Source organism: Epinephelus moara, chromosome 9 (assembly GCF_006386435.1).
Source record: "Epinephelus moara isolate mb chromosome 9, YSFRI_EMoa_1.0, whole genome shotgun sequence".
In the NCBI taxonomy this organism is placed as follows: Eukaryota; Metazoa; Chordata; class Actinopteri; order Perciformes; family Serranidae; genus Epinephelus; species Epinephelus moara.
This window is the reverse complement of record NC_065514.1, coordinates 11628173-11643108: the sequence shown is the minus strand read 5'-3', so window position 1 is coordinate 11643108 and position 14936 is coordinate 11628173. Positions and strand designations below refer to the sequence as shown.

Sequence of the window (14936 nt, the reverse complement as noted above, 5' to 3'; positions counted from 1 at the left end):
TCTAAGTGCTCTCTCCTTGATAACAATGCAGTCTGCCATGTTTCAAGATAATGACACACAGAATTGTGCCAAGGAGAACAATGTAATAAAACATAGAATTATCTCACCTCGTAAGAAACTCCTGAGAGCTGAGTAACAGATGATATGAGCTCTTAAAGGGGATGTTTCTCAGCTTTGCTCGCTGGTTTTTCTAAAGATAAACTCTGCATTGTGGATAAAACAATCCACTGCTAATGAATACATGTTTCGGATTACCGTTAAATACTTGTGGATGTATCAGTCCCCCCATTTTTTATACTATTTCAACACATTTTCACTCCCAACTCGTAAAATATTGACACTTGGTCAGTGGCCCTACTCATCAAACTGACGCTCTAGGTACCCCTCTAGCGTCACTTTTGGACGCTCAGGGATGGCGTGTCAATTCTGCTTGTTATATATAGTGTTAAATGTATACTGTCTTGTTTCAAAATTAACTTCCAATGTAGCTTTACTTGTTTTAGGTTCCTTAGGTTTAAGCAACAAAAGTATGTAGTTAGGTTTAGTTTTAGGTAAAAATAACTATGTCTCTTCCTAACATAATGCAATGTAAGTCGCATGACATGCAGTACATCACATATGTCTACTACACTACGTTCTTAAAACAACGCAACGTTGATATTTGGTTTCACATGGGACACGAACAGTGGTCACCTGGGTGAAAGTCCATCCCACCCTATACACACTCTCTTGCTCTTTATACTGTGGACATCAAATTAGGGCGGACCCAAAAAATTCGAAGCTTCGAAGCTTCATTCGATGGCACGGGATTCGTTTGTGAAAAAAAAAATTCGAAGCTTCTGCGCTTTTTTTTGGTTTTTTGGGGGGAGGCCATAAACGCAACACTAACCCCCACCAGTCCGATACTTACGACGAGCGCACTCAGAGCTGGCAGACATGTCCAAGAGGTCATCAGATGTGTGTCTGCATTTTTAAAATATGCCCCGACAACCCCCAGAAAGCAGAGTGCCAGATTTGCCAAAAGCAATTGGCATATCACAACTCAACAACAAATTTGGGAAATCACTTGAAAAACGTAGTAGTAAGTAGTAGGCCTAATATGCATTTTCCAGTTCCACCGGTCCGCTCTGAGTCTGGTGTCAGAGACACTTCTGATGCTCTGAGTTGCGCATCTGTTTGATTGTGCTGCAGTGTGCGCCGAGGGTTTTAATTTAGATTTAGTGTTCAATCAAAAGTTAAACACTACTTATCACCGACCATTAGTGTTTTTTCATTTGTGAATATTTTTATCTTAATTCTAGTGTTGGAAGAAACCACGTTTTTGCCTTTTTTTTTTTTTTTTTTTAAACCCTGGACCAGATGGGAACCACTGTCTTACAGATACTAAAGGGTGCTAAAGCGTTGCTATCTGCTATGTGGAGGGCCTCTGACCAAGTGTCTGTATTTGATGAGCTGGGAGTGAGGACAGATTCCGTTTTTGAGGCTGGATTTTTTTTTTCAGCAATAGTCAACCAATGTAATTGCATTCTGCTATTACTTCTTTAGTAGGTTTTATTGTCAGTGGTGGAGCCCGCCATTCCCAAGCAGGATTCACATTAACAATCGGTGCACAAGTGTTCCACAGGAAACAGTGGAGCATGTAATCCAGCATTATTGTACAGTAATTTGATCTCACTGTATTCGGCCGTATCAGAGCTGTACTGTTACAGCATTTCCTACTGCTATTGCTTCAAAGCATTCAAATGGCGAAACACAAGATGGCTTTTATTGTAAAGCACTCAAAGAAAAACAATGTATTTGTTACCAAACTTAGTGCCATCGGCGCTAACCCATGCCAATAGTAGTTTTCACAGTATGCAATCTACACTCTGTTGCTTATCTGGTACACCTACAGTCTAGCACAACAACAATCCTGCAACAAGTCCTCCCTTCATGAATGTAATAATGTCCATGTTTTAATCTACCGTTATCAACATAGGCTGCATCATGGGGTGGACAACATTTCAGATACACCTCTAACAAAATTCAATTCAACAGCAGCACAAACAACATGATCATGGTTGACTGAGCTGATTCAACATCTCTAGTGAAGTTGCTGGAAGAAGCACTACCCTTCTTCAGGTTGTGGGGTTCTTATCCTCCATCTCATCCATTCTTTTCGTACATGTTTGCATTACTTCTTGTTTGAGGAATATATTTGTAAGTGAGAGTGTCTTAAAACAAGACATAAAGATGAATGAGCTATCAAGCAAATATCACTGAAAACAAGCTGATTTGTCTGCAGATTTTTTCACACATTTAAGAAATGACAACTCGTAATGAAGAGCTCCACAAGTGCACAAACAAAGTACTTCCTGCACTCAATGTGTTTTTGTCACTTTTCTGATTGGATTGTGCTGGATTTTCTAACACGACTGTAATGTTTGTCTTGTCTGAATCTTATTCAGAGAAGATTATCCTCCAGCTCTTTGTTTCTTCAAGCTCTAATCTGTCTGCGGGGCTCTTACGACTCGTACGCTTTGCTTTGTTGCAATTATTTGCATTAAAAATGTAGCAAAACAAAGTCTGTGAAAGCAACGTGTGGTTAATATCTCTGTCTGCTATTGTTGTATCTTAGGAGTGTTTTCACAGGGAACAGGATCCCTGTGATTACACAGGCAATACCTGAGTCTCATTGTGAAGAGCCACTCTTTTCATCACTCACCGGGAGCTACTAACCACTGGCATATGAACGTGAAAAACAAATTTAAAAGCCTCATGTATTCTTCCACTCATACAGCTGAAATTTTTCCTCTTGTGCGGACTGAAAAGCATTGAGGCAAGAGTGTCACTGGGCAATGTGCTGGGAACTTGAATATATTCACTGCGCTCAGAATAATGCTTTCATCTCACTCTGCGCTGGAGCCAGAAGAGGGGCTCCGAACCTTTTACTTAAAGGGTCATGCAGCCATACGGATAGTTTTGCTTTTATCTGTCCAAGTTTTTAGATTTCCATCTCTGCAATTTCTCCCTCCACCCCAATATAATGCTCCATCCACAGAATACACTGAGTGAGAACAGTTTTCATAGGAATTTTTTCTTGGGAAAAAAAGTAGTTTCAAGGAAGACCGGGAGAGTGTGAAGACTGGTCTCTGTAAGAGTGTTATAAATATAAAAATCCCCAAAACTGGAGACAATGAGATAATAAGGAAATAGATTTTCACATCAGCGGAAAGGTTATGTTCTCCATTACAGGATGAGAAAACACTTTAGGTATGTCTGAAATGGATTTGAGCATCGACGTCAACAGGGACTTTCTGAAATGTTGACACTCTGGAGATTTTGTTAGCCATGGCTGGAGTGACTGGTTGGGAGATCCCAGTGCAAAATATTCACTGTTGGGCCCTTCTCCAGCCATCACCTACGATCTACTATGCCTTCTGTATGTACCCTGTCATTGCCAAATTCCCATTAAAGGATAGGTTCACATTTTTCAAGTCTATTGTAATACAATGCTCACTCATTCATATGTACATTAGAGAGCTATTGGTTGCAGTCAAGTCCAAAGTTACATTCGTTTTAGTCATGGGTGCAGATCCCGGGGGGGGCGGGGGGGGGGGGGATGTCCCCCCAACTTCTGAAAAACACAAATTGTCCCCCCCAATTCTAAATAACCTAAATGATTGAAATTGAACAAATGTATACAGTAGTCCCATATACTAGGAAAAAAAGGGAAGATGATGAGGAGAATTGGGAATCTGTGAGAGGCGAGAGATGAGAACGTGAGTGGACATAACATGCCTGAGACCCTGAAACAAGAAGTAGCATTAACTAACAGCGAAGCAGTGAAAAGGAGGGGGATGGCTGGCTCCATGTACTATTGGCTGTTTAAAAGAAATAAACAGTAAAGGTAAGCATATGATTCTCTGTGTAGTGCTTTTTGAATGACTTGGTGATGGTGATGAGCGTCTATGAAATCATGAAATATGCTGGCAATCTCAAGCGCTCTGTGGGCATGATTTGCACGCGTGCAATTAAAAAATAAAAAATAAAAAAAAATCACAACTGATTGTGTCCCCCCCAAACCTGTCATCAGATCTGCACCCATGGTTTTAGTGCAAAACGTTCTTTCTCTGAATCCCCAGACAGTGTTTCCTTGCCGAGCCCATGCAGTTAACTTTATCCCACAATTCCAGAAATTGGCCAATTCAAGAGTTATTTCTGGAAGTGGACTTAGCTGTATCAATCTCATTCATGATTGTCCTCATTATTGTGCCTATTTTTCTGGTTCAAGAAGATGACATCCTTACTCTTGATCCTTTCTACAAAGCTCTGACTGGCTTGATTGTTTTAAGCACCTCTAGAGGCATAGCTACAGGGATGGCATAGTCATTCGTTCTTTGAATTTCATTGCCCATCTATCCACTGCTGATTTCCTGACTTCGCCTTTAGCACTGCCACGAGGCTGACTTTTGTTTATGAGGTATGTATATTTCAAACTATTGGACAGACTGCTGCGAAATTTGGGGCAGATATTTAAGGTACGTAAAGGGGGCATGTAACGACTAACATTTTGAGCTGACGACGAAGCTATGAAAAGTCAGGAGCTCACAAATTTGGCCAACAATTTGGTTTATGACAAAACACAAAATTAAAGCTGCAAGCAGTGATGAATGGGCTTTTGCAACTGGGGGGTGCTGGCAAGACACTGGCTGATGCCCATGTTCATGTCTGTAAAAGTCACACCCTGCACCATAAATGCATCAAAATTGCACAGTAAACTCAAAATGGCAGACTTCCTGTTAGGTTAAGAGTATGGCTCCAAGAGGCTTTTTTGTACGTCTTGGAGTGTTACATGTGCCTACCAAATTTCATTTGTCTACGACGTTAAAGTTAAAGGTGGGGGCTTTTACTTTGAAAAATGTTAGGGGTTGCTACTGAGCCAATTTGCCAGGCCTAAACTTAAAACCCATATCAGATATCTATTTACCACGTCTGACAAGTGTGCAAAGTTTAATGAGTTTTCGAGCATCCCACGCATCCCCCGAAAATGTGCTCAAAGACTGCAAATAAAAATCATAATAACAATAATAATAATAATTATAATAATCCCTTCAATTCCAATAGGGCCCTCGTGACCAACTGCGTCCAGTGCTTGGGCCCTTACTAATGACGTTCCCATCAGCCTCAGCTGTACTTTGTGTTTAGTCCTAAATTGAAAATGTTAGCATGCTAACACTCTAAACTACATGAAGGTGTTAGCATGTACAGCCCATGCACCCTGCAACAACACCGGGCTTTGAAGCCAATTTGGCTGAGTTATAAAACTGCTGGATGACAACTTCCGGATCCATCATGTGACGCCATGGGGCTGAGTATCAGAGCCCTAATGAAATTGAGCCATTTGGTCCGATAACATTCAAGTTAGACTAAACCGTAAGAAGCTGGCTCGGACAGCAGAAACCTCTAGTGCGCCTGATCCAGGTAATTTTATACCTGAGAAGTTGAACTTTTTTGGCACCACGTACCACTGAGCAACTTTCATAGGAGATAATGAGCCCTATCTCCAATGCTGTATCCAGCTCTCCTTATACTTCCAAGGTACAGCCTCACAGAGCTGCTAGCATGGCTGTAGATTCTTAGTCTTGTTTAATTAACATGACACCAGAGCTACTTGGCGGTGATTTAGAGGCCAGGGGCCTCATTTATAAAAGAGTGCTTAGGATTCATACTAAAAGTTGACATGCGCCCAAAAGCTGAAAAATGGCATGCGCCTAAAAATAATCTGATTTATAAAACCGTGCACACGCACACTTGCAAACAATGTTCTCTTTATAAATCACAGACCTCCTGGAGTTGTGCGCACCCAGATACGTCTCATATTCCGCCCTCTACACGCCCTAGTTCAACCATAAATGGTCATGCAAATCACCTCATGAATGCGATCTGCATATAAATAAGCCGGCATGCGAGTGTTCTCTCGTTGTGAGTCACGGCGACAGGTGTGAGAAACGAACCAAAAAACGGAATTTCTCCGAGACTGAGCTAGAGACCCTTTAACGGGAGGTGGAGGACTGAAGAAAGATTTTATTTGGTGGCCACAGCAGCGGGATCACTAATAAAAGAAAGCAAAAAAAGTGGCAACACATCAACGCTGCTGATGCTGTCAGCTGTGTCTGTGGGACTGCACGGACAGTGACAAAAAAAAAAAAAAAGTGGTCTGATCTAAAGGTAGACCAAATATTTCTACTCCTTTACCAACATGTAGTTAATGTGTTGCTTTTAAATTTGAGGATGTTTGACATTGATGTGCGACATAAAGAATCACATTCATTAAAGGTGGAGGCAAAAAGGAGTATGTGCCAGTGCCATCTTGCGCAATTACGCACGAGGGTCACCACAGTATTTATATGTTTATGGCAATTAGTCTGATCAGACTCCCGGCCTGAATTACAGCATGAACCATTGGTATCCCTGTCCCAAAATACAACGTGTAATTTGAAATACAATTCAAAGATGAAAGTGTAATAGGCGAACACGTTTCTTCATGCCGGTTTTGTCATGAACAGCACATGTCTAAGTAGGGCTGATGAAATGAGTGTAACGGTTGTGCTTAATGGCTGTATTTCGAGACATGATAAATGCACTGGAAATATTTAGCTAAATAAATAATTATGTTCCATGCAGTCGCGCCATCCTCTCCCCCTCCTGCGCTCACAGAGTGGACAATGAGACGTTAGAGTGCGGATTAAATACGTATTTAGAAAGAATTTCAATTCAGGATTTGAGTTGGATTTTACAACATTTTTATGAAACAATTATCACTCACTCCAAGCGCAAAATAAGGCTGCTGGATTTAATTTCAATGATAACGTGAATCTAAGGTGGATATAGCGTGACATTAAATTTGTGTGAGACATCAATAAAAATTTGACTCCCTTCTCCACCTCGCCGTCTGCGTCGCCACTTCCCAGTGTCTCCAAAAAGTTTGCTTACAGGTGCGCACATTCTCCCGCCAAGTTTATTTTTATAAATCACAACCTTTGCGTGGGAAGTGGCGGACGCCACTTTCAAGCCCCGTTTTGTGCGTAAGCAAGCTTTATAAATGAGGCCCCTGGACCCTCAACAAGACAGGGCCACAAAATTACAGTGGTAATAATGCAGGACCTGCCTGAGTTGATATTGTTCTGGTGCAGATTCCCTTACAAATGTGCAATTAATCAAACTACCGTGAAATATTGACAACCTGGGACTTCCAGAGGGCCTGAAGAGTCTGGGTGTTTGGTAATGAGCTTATCTAATGCTGAATGTAAAATAAGGATCTTCAATGTGAAGTACTCCCAGCTGTCAGAGGCAGTAAAATGAACGCAGTCGAGGAATACTAGAAAGTCTTGCATAAGGAAAAAATACTCAAGTGAGGTTCCTGAAAACTTGAGTTTGTGTATTTGTATCCCACATCTGCATTTACCAGGTATTAAAATGAGGAATTCAGGGAATTAGAGGCCGTGGTGGGAGGAATGTTTAACTCCACAACAGCACGCAATTACTTGGTCAGCTGTCAAAGCTCCAATGATGTGTGGCTTCACATTAAAAGCCCCAGTTTTCCTTTCCCACCTTGGCTCAGCCTCCCGCCATTTGAAGCCAACCAGCAGTCGGGTGACATTACAGAGCTGATAGCCCGGAGGTTATCTGCTGGGATAAAAGTGAGCTGAATGCCGAGCCGGGACAAGCCCTGACAAAACCATTAGCTTCCGTGACCTCCAGCTCACTGCGGTAGCACCATAATTCATTTGGGAATGGGGAAGGAGTGGGGGTGTTTGGCGGCTTGCACCTTTCACCTCTTTCCCTCGCTGCCACACCGCCCTTTAATTACCTTTACGCTGTGTTTATTCCATTATTTGTTGATGCCGTTACTGTAACAACAGATTGTTTTAAAACTCTTGTTTGTTTCACAGTGCCAGAGACCATAATATTCCAAGATTTACTGGTTGGAAGCAAACTTCGCTCCAAGATGTTGAGCTGGTTCCAGATATGATTCCCTCCAAACGTTGCCAGGAGTATCGGGAGAAACACATTTTGCAACACATCGATGCAATATTCATTCTAAAGAACATGCCAATTAGAGAAAAATACTAAATTGACATAACTGTGTGTAACAACAAGAAAAGGTGGGAAGCACTTGTACTCAAACTGACACAACTCACAGGGAAATATTGTACTTTCACCTGATGGTTGCAAAGACACAACGTAAGACACAGTGACTTTAAAACATCTTCTCAAGTGTTTCAGAGAACTATCCGAACCTGGAGATGTTCTCCAAACTAAAGGACAAAATGTGTCACTTGGAATCTCCCTCCAAAAAAACTCACACAAGTGTTTTGACATCCCTGTCGGCAGGAAGCCTTTGTTTGTCAGTGCCTTCCAAAACTGTCACAAATAACCATTAACAAAACATTAATGTTAGTGTTTCTGATATGACCGCTCTCTGGTTAAGGTTTGGTTCGGTTCAGGCACAAAACTGATGCTACAGTTTTTTCTTGAGAGGACAGTCTCAGAGGAGCATGTAATACCTCTGACTCCTCTGAAAGCATGGAAATCCCCAGAATTTGATTATTTTTCGTCCAACTATTTTATTGATCCTTATCTTCAGTTTGGGGATTTTGTTTCTTTTAGGCGCCCCTTTTTGTTTACCTTTACTTCAGTGAAAACTGAGAGGAAGACTTACTTACATGTATTTTCCATAATAGTAGTACTTGTTGTTTTAAAAATTGTTTCATTCCTGCAAACACATTTCTGATCCAAAGCAGCATTTTGGAATATGGAAACAAATTTCTAGTAAAGCACTCTTTTTCAAAAGATGTTTAAAGGTGTAACTAATGGCTTTATTAGTGGTTTTTAAAAAATCATTGATCATTGTCTAACAGATTAGTTTAAAACATTAATAACAACAGTTTTGGGGTTGCCAGGTTGTGAAAAATCTCTTTGACTAAAAGGAATATAAGTCAAGAAATCTTGTGTGTGTTACAGAGCGAGAGCAGTTAGCCTAGCATCAAGTGTGGAAAGAAAACACAGGAAAGCACTTACCCTGGGTCACCCCAAAGTTCAAAGATATGACTTTCAAACACATCTGAAACTCATTAAAATGGTAAATACTAAGGCTGCCCTCGACTAAGAATTTTCCTAGTCGACCAATAGTCGTCATTTAGACTAGTCGCCTGCATTTTTACGATGTTAACGTAATTATTAAATGATATATTTTGGGCGGGGCAACACAATGGTTTGAGTTGAAGGTGTGAGAAAGAATAGTATCAGTAACATTGTTAACACTGTGCTACATTACAGAGAAATACAAAACCGTACTAATGAACCTTCATTAATATAGGCCTATATTTTATCTACAAGTGCACGTCACACACTGAGCGAGCCGCCTGTTAATGACGCTGTGGGCTAATGGGCATGTAGCTACTTCCATGTTTCAGATGATACGTCATGTTTGTAGTCGACCAATGAAGATGAGTTTACATATCACCTTGGGTTCGTCCTTCACCTTCTCAAAATGATCCCACACTTTGGATTTCCTGCCCGACATGTTATTAACTAGCCTGTGGAATAACCGCAGGTACCAGCCCTGGAAATGAATGTGACTCCTGTCTGACTGCTGAGCGTGGCCACTTCCTGTGTCTGTCCTTCCAAATTAAATTCCCACATGGGCAAGTCATATAGGTTTTGATTTATTTTGACAGGGCACAGCTCCTAATAGAGTTTCATGTTGTTTTTTTGTTCTTTTCTGCGACGAAGTGACCAATGAAATCTTGCCGACTAATGACCTTTCTGGTCAACTAACGTTTGGTCGACTATAAGGGGGCAGCCCTAGTAAATACTGAATATGTTGTTTGCCTCTATAATGAACGGAAATATAAAATCCTATTTGCAGTTTTACTGGGAGTTACAGAGAACTATCTTTTGACAAAAACAGTTTATCTCAACGTGTTTTCACAGAAATATATAAGGTGACCATGATCTCTTAACACTGCATTACATAGTGGAGGCACATATTGTGTAGAAATTACATGGTGGTGGCACAGTTGGGTTAAGGCAGCAAAACTACTTCCTTAGGTTTAGAAAAAGATTGTTTTTTGGTTGAAATAACTGTTTGTTACATACAAGACCTAAATACAACATAAAGTGACATAAGTACATCATGCAACGTGATGTAACTACATAAAGCACTTAAGTATATTGAGTTAAAAGAAGCATTAACCTTAAGTTTGACACAGGACATGAACAACGGTCTCCAAGGTGAAGTCCAGTGTTTGTTTAACCCATCCATCATCCCAACCTTCCTCCTGAAGCAAACTTTCTTGCTCTATATAGCACCTATGGGGTGGTAACATATACCTGTGCCCATTGCATGACACCACTGAACCAGAGAATGTGTGTTACTACCACGACAAAGGATAATAAATTACTTTGCAACAGCATAGTTTCCATTGTGCCGGCATGAAATTTCATGTAATGCGATAAGAGGTCATAGTCATTTCACATATTTCTGTGACACCAGGTGATTTATCCATCTGACAAGTACTTCCATGCAGCATCTCTGGCTGCAGTGCGGGCTGCCAGATACAGTCGAGAGCTGCGCTTTTGGTTTTCATCTCTGTACAAGCATGATGGTACCACACCTGGCAACCTCACTATGACAAGACTTGAGGAAGCTGCATGCTGTCACTGAGTCCGGCTGTTGTTCATCAGGAAATATTTCCACCACATAACTGCCACCAAAACAACACACTGAGATTTTTACTTTAGTGTTCTTGTATAGCCCAAACAAACAAGATACAACATGTTGATTAATGAGCTGTACAGGTGTATGTTTTTTACTTTGAGCAAAGATGTTTTCCCCATCTCAGGTGTAAGCAACCTGTGGTTCCAGAGTCACATGTGGCTCTTTAGCCCCTCTCTAATGGCTCCCTATGGCTTTGACAAAAAAATTAGATGGTGATGAATAACCATTTTTTTTTTTAACATTTTAATTTCTATTCATTATTATAGGCCTAAATGATTCTTCACCAATTATGTTGCTTTCATCTGCAATGCTGCAAAGTTAAAGTACCATATAATCATAAATTGCCCACTGCAATCTTGCCACCTTGTGCTGAAACATATTAACAAATACTCATGTAAATTTATTAGTAATGTTGATAGGCTAGATTCAACTTAAAAGGCTGTTTTCTTTTTCTTTTTTTGGCTAAACATTGCTCGTTTGACAGTAACCGTTGTCAATCCCTGCCCCACATAGATGCTGATGCCTCATTGGCTGCTGGATTGCACGTAAACACTGCCACCATTTTGGAGAGGGCAAGACTTTCCCGTAAACAAATGCAAGTAACCAGCTGCATTTTTTTCTGGATAAATAGCACAATACTGTAACATTTCTCATCCAGTTTTACTGATTTTATGATCCCCATGTATTAGGGAAAAAAAGTTAGCTATATCTATAGCATACTCACTGGTACTCACTCTTCCAACTAAACTTATGAATATAAAAACAACTCGCTGAAATCCAGAGAAATCGCAGCACCCCAATTACTTGCATTTCTTAACAGGCAAGTCTTGCCCCCTCCAATATGGCAGTGATGTTGACATGTCGCTGCAACAGTCTGACACAGTCAATATAACGTCTACATGGACCTTAATATGTCTATGGTTTTCCCTGCCTCCAGTCTTTGTGCTAATGCTAAGCTAATTGCCTCCAGACACAGACATGGAACTGATCTTCTCATCTAAGTTTTGGAAAGCAAGCAAATACAAGTAATTTATCTAATATTAAACTGTGACTTTAATGAATTATTAACGCTTATAACTACAATATTACTATAAAGTAAGGACAAGACAGGACAGGCGTTTATACACACCTGGAAAACCCAAAGGTTGTTACTGTTATTTACTATTAAAAAAGCCAAGAGCTACAGCTAAATGTTGGGGTGCAAGAATATGCCATTACTTCCCTCTGTGTTCTTATAGCTGATCTCTGTCTCTCCTCAAACACATGTGCAGCTGCACGAGCCATAATCCAGCCTCTCATTCCCACAATCAACTTTTCACAACAGCAGTAATGATGAAGTCAGCCTCACAATGTTTCCAGTTAATTAAACTTAAAGCGAGAACAGTGACGAGTGATTAACAGCCACTCTGCTGTGTGATTTATGCCTCATCGCCAACACAGCTGCGATCTACGCCGGTGAAAAAGAAAATGAGTGTTTTGCAACTTGATCAGATATTTCATAATTAATTCTATTAACCATTTAGCTCCCTTGCTTTTGTTATAAGCAGCATTAAGGGCAGAAAATCATCTTATGCCACACTGCTGAGAGCATAGTGTGTGTCATCTTGTTCCAGCTCTGAATTGAAGATGTGTGTTTCCACTTGAGTGAAATATTCAAGCCTCCATGTTTTTATGGCAACAAACAGAAATACTCTAGATGTCTTGTGCATCATTTTACACACATTTCCCTCATATTTAGCCACCTGATTTTATATCTTAGGATGGCATCTCCACTTGAATTTAAAACCTAAACTTGTGTGGACTGGAATGAGCTCCTCATTACAAGTGAATGAACACCAGCAGCAAGAAGCCACACATAACAAGGCATGTTTAGGCTGAGAGGGCACCCATTCAATCACAACCCTCTGCGTCTGTCTCTGCCTTTAAAGAGCGCAGGTGGTGGTCATCCTGCAGGCAATAAACCAGCAGCAGCAGACAGCCCACAGCCTAAACATTCCTCTGTAATAACTCCCGGAATTAACAGGCTTTTCCCTGCACCTATTCCAGTCCACCTCTGTTTGTATCTGCTGGGAGAAACTTCAGTGTGACCTCACTGTGGAAGAGAGGAATCTGTTATTGCAGCATTTTTTAAAACAAGTTAAATAGACATATTTTTATCAGCTGTTTTTGCCTCCCTCGCAGTTTAGCGCACAGTTTCCGCAAAGAGGAGATATAAATCTGCCTGCAGGCGGGAGATAATTTTACCAAACAGTTTCCCAGATGATCCTGTTAGAGGCAATTTCCTTTCCAATCCGCGGACATTATCTTTATAGTAACCAGCTGGTGATCTGCTCTATGTAGAGATAAAGGCACATGCGTCAAAGACAAGGCGCAAAGGACACTAAAGGATTTGTTTTTATAAAATGTAGATCAGATACAGTTAAAGTTGTTTTGGAGGTGATATCTAGGACACTACAAGTCTGGATATTTGTTCAACTGCGCTATGCTCGTGGATTTCAAACTTTCACACTCAATCACACCTTTTCCTGCAGCATGGACTTACTTCTCCCGCGCTCCTTCATGAAACTAATAAGATCCTTGTAGTACTTGAAGTCGTCCTCGTACGGCTGGGCCTCCACCGTGATGTTCATCTCCTCCTTCAGGTTCAGGTAGATCCCCTCCGAGAGAAAGTAGTGCGGCCGGTCGTCGTGGCGCAGGTCGTGGAAGATCACCACGGCCCGGGACGTCCAGTTGAAGTGCGTGTGCAGGACATTGGTGAAGTCCCCCAGCTTGGTGGTGGACGGCCCGCTGCGCACGATGGTCCGGTATTCCTCTCGTTTGTCGAAGCCGTACGCGGGTCCTCCGGCGGTGATCAGCGGGAGTTTCCAGTGGGACGCGAAGCGCCCCACGGAGGCGAGCGGGTACACGCACCCGGGCCCGAAGAAAGCGTCCGGGCGGATGTAAAGCTTGGCGTCCACGGCTACAACCTGCGCCCTGCTCTCGGCGCACGAGCCCGCGATGGGGTCCTCGGTGCTGTAGTTCAAGATGTTGATGAAGCGGCCGAGCAGCAGCCCGTGTTTGCCGTGCAGGTCCTCGTGCGCCATGAGGATGGCCGGGAGGACGCGCGGCAGAGCCCACGGGTACTTGTGGTGGTTGTCCGGGAGCATCACCGCCACGGTTATGTTACCTCTGCAGCCGGGGAGGAGGCAACAGGACAGCGCAGCGAGCAGGCAGCATCCCAGCGCGCCTCCGTATCCCATCTCGCGTCCCAGCCGCTCGGAAGTCCCACAGAGGAAAGTACGGCCACGGAGAGCGCACCGCTTGGAGAGGAGACACGGCCGGCTGAGGCACCCTGACACCACACCATAAGTATCCGTCTCCCTCGCTCCCCGTTTCCTTCTCTCGTTCTCAAACGTAAAATAAAGTCGGTAAAGGTATCATCCTGTGGTGCCAGCCCGGCGGTGCCATGCGTCTCCGCTGCGTAAATCCACGTTAAATGAAGTTCGTGTACTTCCCAACGCGACTTCTCCAGCGCAGCGTGGTCCTCACACTGTCAGTCTCTCGGAGAGCGATAACATCCATCCAGATGACTGCAACTTAAATCAGTGCAGCCCTCTGCTCGGCCCCCACACGTCACACACTGCAAGAAAAGTCCACCTCATTAATCAGTTGACCACTGGCGTTAAAATGATAATTGCTCAGGTAAACATGTTCCTTAGTGTGCTTCAAATGGAATTAAATCATTTCAGTGTAGATGTGTATTTTATTATCATATGAGAGATGAGTTTTATTCTCCCTTCTTACATAATAAAGCAGATTCTGACTAATTTTTAAGCTTCAAGAAAAAAATCACAAATGAAACTGCATCAGAAAAAAAGCGTAACAGGTGTGCACCTGGAGCCAAGTTGTTCACCTTTAAGAAAAACTGTGACTGTAAAGCAAAGTGTGATTGATTGAATTATATGTTAAAATATTCCTTAGACCCACTCTTTTTTTGCAGTGTATACATAAAGCCCTTAAAACGGGCGTGTGTCGCCCCCTGCCGGCCATTTCACACAGCAGCCCCACAGTTGTTACAGTCTCCGTGCGTAATTACTGCTGAGTGATTGATGGTTATTTAATGGCCCCACGCGCGTGCAGCTTTCAGTTGATTTCATAGGTTTTAGCAGATGTCAGCTGCTGTATTAAATAA

The 14936-nt window shown here is 42.1% G+C and overlaps 1 protein-coding gene across 1 annotated transcript in view; it reads right to left on the bottom strand.

Moving 5' to 3' along the window:
* The window catches only part of npr2 (natriuretic peptide receptor 2), a 97385-nt gene extending 83055 nt beyond the window's left edge, over nucleotides 1-14330 (bottom strand). The window contains exon 1 of the mRNA XM_050053138.1: nucleotides 13308-14330. Within this exon, the coding sequence (XP_049909095.1) occupies nucleotides 13308-14004 (697 nt within the window). The 5' untranslated portion in view covers nucleotides 14005-14330. The remainder of the gene's footprint in view (nucleotides 1-13307) is intronic.
* Nucleotides 14331-14936: the final 606 nt, after the last annotated feature.